We start from the raw sequence: 11,918 nt of genomic DNA, 5'->3' as shown, positions 1-11,918 counted from the left end.
AATCTACTGAAAAATATGGCCAAAAATTTCTTGAAAAATCTTAGAGAAGCAATAGGTGCTTTCATCCTTGTTCCATCATAACTTGATGTAAAACAAAACAAAACAAAACAAACAAACAAAAAAAATAAAGCAGGATTAGCATGTTATGAAGCACATAGAATAGTGGTTATAATGCTTTCACTTATTTCACTTAAATCAAATTCTTTAAAATAAATCAAAGCATAGCTAAGAGATTGGAGAAGAGAAGAGGAAGCAGGTGATGAATGAAGTGCTAATAAGACTGTACAATTTTAGGAAAGATAGTGGAACAAATGAGGTATGGTATTAGTATTACACCATGATTAAGTGTGATATTCTGTAGTAACACTCTTGAGTCTGAACTCTTACTCTGCCAATTACAAGTTACATAACCTTGGTTAATCTATGTCCCCTGTCTAAGCCTTGGATTGATCTTTGGTCAAATGGTAAAAGCAATAGTACCTAGCCTATAAGTTCATAATTAAGTGGCATGACACATGTTAAACATTTAGCACAGTACCTGCAACGTGTTAGCTTTTATGTGAATCATGTATTATTTCTTCTTTTTAAAAGTGAAACTACTGATATAACCGAAATCTATGTGAATGTGGGCATTTTGAAATAAATTGATGTGGGAAAAAAGTCAAATTTTTGTATTTGCTTATTGCAAAGGCTCCCTGCAGACTCTGAACTGCCATCTCAACCTTTTCTTTGGCTTAAAGTCTTTACTTCAAAATTCACCCAGGGAATTCATTAGTCCATGGATCCCATCTGTGGGCTCTAGCTGTTTTCCTGACATGCGTACTGAGATTTGAGACTATTCTTCTGATGTTTCTGTCTTAACTACTCGCAGTTTCCTCCATCTCAGCCCACTGTATCATAGGTGCTAGTGTGTCCTGCTGTCACACATTTATTGGGCTTGTTGAATGCATATGATATGGCTTCAAGGCAAATACACTGATTCCATTCTCACATTCTCTTACAAGTCTTCCAAAGTTCTGCCTCTCATTTTAAGAAACCCTGCCTTAAATAATCAAACAAAGACATCTGCCAAAAACATTTGGCTCTGCAGATAGCAAGCAGATTCATTGCTCTTCCTGTCATTGGCAAATGGCAGCTTGGAAATTAGAACTGGGAAGAGTAAAATGGCTGGTTATTGAGAGCTCTGATAAAGATAGGGGACAGATGAATTTTGAAAAATTCCTAAGCCAAAGATATACATACAAGAACTAGTCTTGAAATGTCCAGGAAGAGTGTGTGGGACCTTGCACACAGCAGGTCCTTAGTAAATGTTTTATAAATTATAAATCAGTGGCATTACTTCTGCCAGAGAATGTTAAATTATCATTTCTTTTTAGTCTTTCCCTGCAGTCCTAGAGTATCGTGTGACACATAAATATATGAAATCAGGAAACAGTATTTCTCCTTGTGGCATTGACTGGTTTTAACCACTTTCATGTGCAAGCATTCCTTGTTCATTTTTGAACTATGTTGGTTTTTCTTTATATTGCAAATCAGAATTCTGTTAAGGCCCTTAAAGAACACAGAGTCTAGTAAGGAGGAAAAAGACTATGAGTTTTTTTTTTTTTAGGTCATTTAAACGTGCTAACAGGTTACAAAAAAATAACATTGTCTCTGTTCTCAAATTTGAGTTAAGAATTTTTCTCCTTTTAAGAACTTTTTTTTTTTTTTTTTTTTTTTTGAGACGGAGTCTTGCTCTGTCACCCAGGCTGGAGTGCAGTGGCCGGATCTCAGCTCACTGCAAGCTCCGCCTCCCGGGTTTAAGCCGTTCTCCTGCCTCAGCCTCCTGAGTAGCTAGGACCACAGGCGCCCGCCACCTCGCCCGGCTAGTTGTTTGTATTTTTTAGTAGAGACGGGGTTTCACCGGGTTAGCCAGGATGATCTTGATCTCTTGACCTCGTGATCCGCCCGTCTCGGCCTCCCAAAGTGCTGGGATTACAGGCTTGAGCCACCACGCCCGGCTAAGAACTTTTAAAGATCCAGTTTTTAAATAAAGAAGTCGAAATTACTCTAAAAATATACGAATTCCAAATACAAGCTCCTATTTCATTTTGAATGACTTTATTGAGAACGTTTTGCAAATTAGATTTTACAATTTAACATTTTACAATTAGAAATTTTATCTGCTATTACATAAGCTGCAAACTTTTCAAAAACACTACAGAAAATCTTTTATTTCTTTGGATTTTTCTGTTCCATGTTGAGTTCCTGAGATATATTTTTTCTTTCAGCTTCATTTTCATCTTCCTGTGAAATAAATTTTAGAAAACATTAAAATATAAACTTTAGGACATTTATCAGCTATACTTAACACATTTTAACTGTATCGTAGAACTATGAACTACTGCAATTCCAGTAATCCTAAACACAAATGGTAAAATTATGTAACATTTAAATATTTGCAGTAGGTGCTGTTTTATAGTACACATTAAAATTTTCTATATGTTTTCAAAAGCAACCAATTTTAACAATGCCCTAAAAATTACTTTGGAAACACCTGCCACTGAAAAGCGTTCTTTGCAGGGGATGAGCTAGATATTTTTACTTCACTGCTTAATAAAAAGCAATACATTTAATTTCTAAGACACTTCATGTGCTTCAGCATGGCATTTTTTGTCCCATCTAGTATACTTTCTTGACAGGTGTGCCAATTTTCCAATTACTTGTACCACCATATGTTATCTGAAGATCAGTGAGGTCTAAAATAGGAAGCATGTGCATGTCAGGCTTAGAATGCTTACAATCTTCTACAGTTTCAATTCTAAGTGGTGGCCTCATAATTCATAGCAGGTTCCTGTGGAACATGGTGAATAGATGAAGTGACATCATAATGTCTGCTTTCATAGAAATGAAGTGCCTCTTGTGTTCAGTATTAAATGGTAACCTTCAAAGTATAAATAATGAGAGTCTGGAAAAACATTTCATCTTACAATTTGTAGTCCATCTCATCATACATGTTCCCTCAATAACACCCAAGTAGAAAACAGTCTTGCTTTCCAGTATTTCTGATTTATCATATAAGATTACTTATTTTTATTAACTGACATAAAGGTACTCTTCTGAGTTAAAGCATAAACATCAATTTCTTAAGTATTTATAGACAACAGTAATAATTATCAGTATCATCAAACATATCACTCTATCTCTGTATCTGATGAAACCAAATTAAATAATTGAATTAAATAATTGTTGAGCTTTATTTTCTTAATTGACTTTATTAAGTAAAAGCAAACCAAGGTATGCATATTTGTTTTCTATGACAAACTACACACTTGCCAGTAATCATTAAGGCGGGTGAAAAAAGCTTTTCTATATACTTTGTTTCTCTAAACTCAATAGAATCTGTGATTTACACTTTGTTAACACTGGGAAAGTAGAGACATTATCAATATTATCAACAAATCTGAATCATTATAGATACATAGAACACCAGGAATGGGGTTTTGAATATCATTCTGGCAATGTAACTTCGATGTATTTTTCCAAGTATGATAGCCACTGTGTGTCATTTCATTTTTTCCCTATTTTATCTCCTGTGAATAGATATATTCAATTAAGTTTGACTAATGAAAATTTATTAATGAACATGTGGTTTCTACTTTTAGACAAAAGTTCCTAGAGATTACATGTTTATCTATCTATGCATCTATGTATCTATGTATCTATCTCATCTATCTATCTATCTATCTATCTATCTATCTATCTATCTATCTATCTATCTATCTATCTATTTTGAGATGGAGTCTCACTCTGTCATCCAGGCTGGAGTGCAGTGGTGCGATCTCGGCTCACTGCAAGCTCCGCCTCCCGGGTTCATGCCATTCTCCTGCCTCAGACTCCCAAGCAGCTGGGCCTACAGACGCCCGCCACCATGCCCGGCTAAGTTTTTGTATTGTTAGTAGAGACGGGGTTTCACCATGTCAGTCAGGATGGTCTTGATCTCCTGACCTTGTGATCCGCCTGCCTCGGCCTCCCAAAGTGCTGGGATTACAGGCATGAGCCACCGCGCCCAGCCTAGAGATTACATTTTAACTACATTCTAATAAAAAGTAAATCTTACTCTACACTTTCCCCTGTCTTCTTCAGGAGAGACACTGTTAGAAAGTGTTAAATCCGCAGGTACCAATGGCAATACATTTTTGATATGTAGCACTGAATTTGTCCTTATGTTCCTCAAAGGGAAGTTTTATCTTCTGTATCTTAGACATTCCTACCATCTAACAGGGCATACTTAGTATATAGTTGTAGTACAATCAGTGTTTTCTGAACTATGTGAAACAGTGGAATAATGAATGAATAAAAGGTATGCCTGAATTAATACATAATTTGGAAAAGCACAATATTGTTCTTAACTATCGTAAATTAAGATTGCTAGTACTCACACTTCTAGCAATCTTCTTACTGTAACAGCACTGAAAATAAAAATAAGCAAAAATGTTTGAAGCAACATAAGTCAAAATAGCCATTATCAACCTCATACCCTTTATAAAAGAAAGATGGAGCCTTTATCACACGGACAGTCTACTAAGTTTCTGCACCACATGACTTCCCGATTTAACAAGCTTGGTTATCTAGTTTTCTCTAGCAACCTTCAATGCTGCCCTAAGTCAAAACAGAAATGTAAAGACTTAATAATAACCCTGAGGACTAGGAGGTACTTATATACTTTGCTTTCATGTTTAACTATGGATACAAGCTATTGGAACATTGTTAAGCGAAATAAAAATTTGCAACTTCCATTAATTTGAGTATGTTTTAATATATGGATAAGATATATATAGATATGCCAGTTAAGTAACATTCCTTAATATAATGTTTGTCTTTTTGTTGTTGAATTTTTCTTAGTAATAAAGTACAGCTTATAAATGCATGCCTTCTAACACTGCCTGCTGTTCAGGACAGGTACATAACTGTTTCACACCTTTCTTTGTGCTGAGGATTTGTCTTAAAACATCTTGCCTTTTATGCTGTTAAGTCATTTATATAACAAATAAGCGCCAATCTCTTTCTTCCTTTTAGAAGGATAGCTGTACCCTAGATGCAGAAAAGGATTATGAAGGGGTGAAAAAGGCATTTAACTCTAATTGCTAGAGTATAATACTAAAATTGCTATAACATTATCAAAATAATAGTAATAGATTTTATCATAAACAAAACATTAATATTTGAGCTAATAAAGCTCTAGGGAAGTCTTTTTGGATGTGCTAATTTGTGTTTTTAACATTGCAGGTCAATTTTTCTAAGAACTGTATATGTAGTTCCAGATTAATAAAAATCATTAAAGTAACTCAGACAGCAAAAAAATATAATTGATAAATGACTGCATAAAGAAAGCTTTTTACCAAAGCATTTCTTTACTACTGGATATTATAGGCAAGTAAAAATGTCTTCTGATATATAGCAGGGTTTTTGTTTTCTCTCTGCTGAGATAAGACATCTGTTTGTTTCCCAATGAAAGAAGACCCTAGCTACACGGATCATTTTCTTAGTGACAGCCCTGACAAGTTTGACATTTGTTTCATGAAGTGTTCTGAAACAGTTGTGAAGAAAATGTACCCTTTGAGGCTACTGGAAAGTAGACAGGCTTACCTCTTAATGTTTAAACTTGTTAATTCATACTCTAAAAAAACACACTGACTGTAACATCCTTGCAGATCTGCTAGTTATATGTGAAATTTCAAGACTGTGCACTCAATTAACAGTAACACCTAGAATATCAAATGACAAAATTTGGTTCCTTAGCCTTGCTCTTTTTACTTTGACAGAACTGTGGTGAGAATGGTAATTTCTAGGCACAGATGGACCATGTAATAATGGGCTGATACTCCAGGTGGCAATATGAGACTGAGTTATTCTAACAGAGAAATTAAATAAAAACACTGCCATATTTATCTTATCACTAAATAAAACTTGCAAGATTTTGTTTGTTAGTCAGTTTGCTCTATCAATTTGTGATACAGGAGAACCTCTGTTTTTCTTTATTTATAAATGTGATTTCGTTCTCAAGATAGTTCAAAGAATTGATGGCAATTAATAAAACCTATCCATTCTTTTCCTTCCTCTTAGGAGGTAACCAGCTCCTAGCAATGGTCAACTATTTTAGCATCTGGAATTTATATCACTCAGGTAATACTTGGATACAAATTACACTCTATGAGTACAGATAACTTTATGTTTACCTTGTAGACTTCCAAGTTTAAAAGATTTCTTAAAATCTTGTAATCCTTTTATATAAAAGGATTATACAAAGGGGCAACTCTCCCTATTACTTCTTTATATCTTTATAGATGTTGATGTAAGGACCTTTATAATGGAGAAACATGGCAAACACCACCTTAACCAAATGGTCAAGGTTAATATCACCAATAATATATATTAACACCCTGATACGATGTACTAAAAAGGGCACATCACCTCTGGTTTGTGGTATCCTTCCCAACAGTGTATAACCTAATTCTAATCTGAGAAAACATCAGATAAACCCCCTACAATATAATTAAACAGTAGTCCTTCAAAATGTCAAGGTCAGCTGGGCACGGTGGCTCATGCCTGTAATCCCAGCACTTTGGGAGGCTGAGGTAGGCAGATCACAAGGTCAAGAGACCGAGACTATCCTGGCCAACATGGTGAAACCCCATCTCTACTAAAAATACAAAAATTAGCTGGGTGTGGTGGTGCAAGCCTGTAGTCCCAGCTACTGGGGAGGCTGAGGCAGGAGAATTGCTTGAACCCGGGAAGTGGTGGTTGCAGTGACCCAAGATGGTGCCACTGCACTCCAGCCTGGGCAACAGAGTGAGACTCCATCTCAAAAAAAAAAAAAAAAAAAAAAAAAAAAGTCAAGGTTACGAATGACAAGACTTGGAAATACCACAGACTGGAGGAGACTATGGGGATATGATGACTGAATGCAGTGGGAATCTTGGACTATATATTTTAAGGACATTAGTGAGAACACTGGTAAAATTTAAAAATGGTTCGTAGAGTAGTTAGTAGTAGCCTCTCAAAGTTAATGACTTGGTTTCAGTAATTGTACTATGATTACATAAAGTGGCAACACTACAGGAAGCTGGATAAAAGGCAAATGGGAAATTTCTATACTATTTTTGCAATTTTTCTGTAAATTTAAAATTATTTCAAAGTAAGATGATTAAAGAAACAGAAAATACAAATGGCTACTTAATGAAAGTTTCCTAAATTCAAATAAAGTAAGTAAAGTGTATGGGCAAAGATTTTATGAGAAAAGAAATGCGACACACCTGTAGCCTCTACACTGAAATATACAGCTATAATTAATAGTTTGCTTTCCATCCTTCTACCCCAAATTCCTAAGTACCTAAAATGTTCATAATGGTGGTATTACTGATTTTTATTTTATCTGTGCTTTGCCACATTTTCTTGCTTTCCCACTGTGAGCACAGATTACTTTCATAATCAGAAAATATAGCTTTCTTTTACTAAGTCCCTTTATAATTTGGCCATATGAATAAACTATTGCCAGAAATAAGTAAGAGTTACAAGACTCTATGATTACAAAGAGAAGATGTCATGTGTTTTTATTTTACCAAATATGTTCTTCATAGCCAGCAAACATACATGGAGGTACAACAGTAAAATGAGGTGAGATGGTGCAGGCAGGCACTAACTTAAAATGTTTCTATATTCTTATGATATTTTCTTTAGATTTTAAATATTCCTTTTACTAACCAGACAAGGAACAGTTATTATAACTGGATCCAAATTAATAGTCAGAATTATCTCTATACTTTAATAATGTTTCTTTCAAAAGTGCAAGCATATATAGCTTTTAGGGAAAAACATGTAGACAGTCAACCTGTTCTAACTGTTGGTAGCTACGGGAACAAGTGTAGAAAAACAGACTACATCGTTTCAATCTGTGGTCAAAAAACTACACTCTTTTATTCATTTAAAAACATATGCTAGATATATAACTCTCAACAGTATTTAAAACTATGTTTTTAATACAGAAATATGCTAGTGCTGCACAATGAAGAAAAAATTTATCTTAATAACTGGAAAAATACTGACGATAATGAAAATGTTTTAGGCAAAATGAGCACACTGCATGCTTCAGCCTGAAATTAATTAGAGTTTTTAACGTTTTACAATTTCACCATAATTCTTTAAATGGTGCATTTACTTCATAGTAATAAACACTTGGATCATTAAGTAAAGTGCAAAATGTGTGTGATATGCTACATTTAACAACCTTTGGCCTTTTTTTTCCTATACTTCTGCATTCACTTTTCCAATGCATTGAATAAGCAATTGAAGACCACAATTAAATTTCCTGACTTTGCATATTTGAGATTCTTATTTAATTTAATATAAAAGGCAATTAATATACCATTTTACAACTGAATTCCAACTTTAGTGAGCCATGATAGATACTGAAATGAACTTACAAGAAATGCTTAATTAAATTTACTGTAAAAAGCATAAGAATTTTTTCGTATGACACAAGGTGCATATTTAATTAGAAATTCCAAGGCTATATTATGAAATTAAAGTAACTTGGGATGTTCTTAGTAAACTCAGCTCAAACACATATATCATTAAGTAGAATAGAGCTCTTTTTTAAAACCTTACCTTTTTTCTCTATTTAGTGATTCAAACAAAGGATAATCAAAGAGATCTCCCTTTATTTAATACTACAACATTACATTCGTTAATTTATTAATAGGAAATTTTTAAAAATAGCAAATAAGATAGAAAACGGGCAGTAATAAATTTCTAATTTCATATATGAGAATACATAAATAACGATTTCTTTTCTTGAGCAATCACTTCTCTCTCCAATTCATGATTCTGGAGCAGATTGAGTAGAGTAAGTTTTTAGCTCCATCTGTAACTTTTTACTTCTTTGTGGCAGCTTTTCGTAGCAAAGAAATGGGGCAGTGGTGGTGTGTGCCTGTAATCCCAGCTACTCGGGAGTCTGAGGCAGGACAATCACTTGAACCCGGGAAGCGGAGGTTGCATCGTGAGCCGAGGTTGCACCAATGCACTCCAGCCTGGGTGACAACAGCAAAACTCTATCTCAAAAAAAAAAAAAAAAAAAAAAAAAAAAAGAAAAAAAACAACTTTGGATTTCCCATGTATGACCTCGGATCAAGAGGGACTCCCTCTGTTCTGGGAAAAAAGGCCCTAAGGATTGGCATAGTCATCTGAAGAGGGCATATTTACACTAAGGGCAACAAAGATCAGTGAGTGAAAAGTAACAGTGGCAAAATATGATAAAGAAAGGAAAGGAAATGAATGATGGATGATAAGTATGAGTTAGGGTAGACTCTTAATGGGCACAATCCCAATTTGATAAATTTATATATTCCCATAAATATGAAAAGCTACAACTTTTATAACGGATATTTTTAGATGTTTAAGACATCTGGCCAGGCGCTGTGGCTCACACCTGTAATCCCAGTACTTTGGGAGGCCAAAGTGGGTGATTATCTGAGGCCAGGAGTTTGAGACCAGCCTGGCCAGCATGGAGAAACCCCGTCTCCACTAAAAATATAAAAAAAATTAGCCGGTGTGACGGCGCATGCCTGTAGTCCTAGCTACTCAGGAGGCTGAGGCACAAGAATCGCTTGAACCTGGGAGGTGGAGGTTGCAGTGAGCTGGGATCGTGCCACTGCACTCCAGCCTGGGAGGCAGAGCAAGACTCTGTCTCAAAAAAAAAAAAAAAAAAAAAAAAAAAAAAAAAAAAAAAAAAAGACAAAAAAAGACATATTTAAGATACGGTGCTAATCCGAAGGGGCTAAGAATATTGTAACAGCCTTTTCTGACAGGTGAATTCTTTTATGGTGGGTATGTTTGATAACCATGACAAACTTATGGTCTTGACAACAGAAAATTTTCCTTTGGGTAGTAAACTACTAATATCTGGGAAATATGCATGAAAGTGTATGCTAGAAATCTATATTAGAGGCTCCTACATTGGTAACCTTCCTTCATTTATAATGTTTTTATTTAAAAGTTATTACCTGCTTTTGAAATATTTAGGCAAAAATAATGTCTAAAATGTTATCTAAAATCTAAATATTTTTATTTAAATAAAATATATTTTTATCTAAAAGTTATTACCTGCTTTTGAAATATTTAGACAAAAATAATATCTAAAAATGTTATCTAAAATCTAAAAATAATATCTAAAAATGTTCAAGATAGGCAAGATCACTAGTCAAATTACAGTTCCATACTCCGGAGATTTTCAGATTGAATAAAAATCAGTGATTGGCCCATTAAAATTTTCAGAGACATAAATGACTAGAAATTACTCAGCAATAACTAAGTTTGTCATACACACAAAAAAACAAGTATATTACTTATTCATTAATATAAGCAATAATCATGAATTGTTTAGGATTGGCCATTGTGGAAACAATGCCTTCTTTAATAGGACATGACAGCATTTTGTTTATCCTTCTCACTGGACAATGAAAAATTTAATACAACACTCAGCTCATTGTATCAAACTTAAAACTTGTATTGAGAGAAAAATATTTTTTGCTTAGACCCTAAAATTTTTACCCAACTTCTATACTGCCATTAAAAAAAAGTCATATTATCTCTATTCAATAAATGGTGCTGGTAGCTGGCTAGCCATATGCAGAAGAATGAAACTGAATCCCTATCTTTCACTATATGCAAAAATTAACTCAAGATGTATTAAAGATTTAAATGTAAGACCTCAAACTATAAGAATCTTAGAGCAAAACCTAGGAAACACCATTCTGGACATCTGCCTATGGAAAGACTTTATGACTATGTCCTCAAAAGCAACTGCGACAAAACCAAAAATTGACAAATGGGACCTAATTAAACTCAAGAGCATCTCTACAGCAAAAGAAACTATACACAGAGTAAACAGACAAACTACAGAATGGGAGAAAGTATTCACAAACTATGCATCTGACAAAGATCTAATATCCAGAATCCGTAAGAAACTTAATTCAACAAGCAAAAAACAAATGGCTTAATTAAAAAGTGGGCAAAAGACATGAACTTCTCAGAAGACATATAGCCAACAAACATATGAAAAAATGCTCAACATCACTAACTGTCAGTGAAATGCAAATCAGAAAGATCTCTCTTTTGAGATGGTATCTCACTGGTGTGAGATGGTATCAATGAGATACCATCTCCCACCAGTCAGAATGGCTATTATTAAAAAGTCAAAAAACAATGATGCTGGGAAGGCTGCAGAGAAAAGGGAATGCTTATACAGTGCTGGTGGGAATGTAAATTTTTTCAGCCACTGTGAAAAGTAGTTTGGAGTTTTATCTAAGAAAATAACTACTATTAGGTCCATCAATCCCATTACTGGGTATATATCCAAAAGAAAACACATCATTCTACCAAAAAGACACATGCATTTGTATGTTCATTGCAGCACTATTTATAATAGTGAAGACATGGAATCAACCTAGGTGCCCATTAATGGTGGACTGGATAAAGAAAATGTACATATATACCATGAAATACTATGCAACCTTTAAAAAGAATGAAATCATATCCTTTGCAGCAACATGGATGCAGCTGGAGGCCTAAATGAATTAACTCAGGAACAGAAAACCAAATGCCACATGTTCTTACTCATAAGTGGGAGTACAATGGGTACACAGGGACATAAAGATGGCAATAACAGATTCTGGGGACTACTAGAATGGGGAGGGAAGGAGGGAATAAGGGTTGAAAAACTAACTACTGGGTACTAGAGTCATTACCTGGGTGATGGGATCAATCATACCCCAAAACTCAGCATCACACAATATACTCATGTAACAAACCTGCCCATGTACCTCTTGAATCTAAAATAAAAGTTGAAAAAATTTTTTATTAAGTTGATAGAAGGGGAAAAT

General features: G+C 34.5%; 1 protein-coding gene across 6 annotated transcripts in view; it reads right to left on the bottom strand.

Moving 5' to 3' along the window:
* Window positions 1-2,083: 2,083 nt before the first annotated feature.
* Window positions 2,084-11,918, bottom strand: part of PHF14 (PHD finger protein 14) — a 196,197-nt gene continuing 186,362 nt past the window's right edge. For 3 of the 6 annotated variants that reach the window (XM_030932734.1, XM_030932733.1, XM_030932732.1), the window contains 2 exons: window positions 4,422-4,451; window positions 2,084-2,286 (listed from right to left, as the gene is read on the bottom strand). In XM_030932734.1, coding sequence (XP_030788594.1) covers window positions 2,212-2,286; window positions 4,422-4,451 — 105 coding nt within the window. In that variant the 3' untranslated portion in view covers window positions 2,084-2,211. Of the gene's footprint in view, window positions 2,287-4,421; window positions 4,452-4,519; window positions 4,642-11,918 lie in introns of those variants that run through there. The other 3 variants (XM_030932736.1, XM_010354505.2, XM_030932737.1) reach the window with 2 other exon arrangements.

The sequence above is a fragment of the Rhinopithecus roxellana genome, chromosome 6 (assembly GCF_007565055.1).
Source record: "Rhinopithecus roxellana isolate Shanxi Qingling chromosome 6, ASM756505v1, whole genome shotgun sequence".
Classification (NCBI taxonomy): domain Eukaryota; kingdom Metazoa; phylum Chordata; class Mammalia; order Primates; family Cercopithecidae; genus Rhinopithecus; species Rhinopithecus roxellana.
The sequence above is the reverse complement of the archived record's forward strand: the minus strand, read 5'-3'. Positions and strand labels throughout refer to the sequence as shown.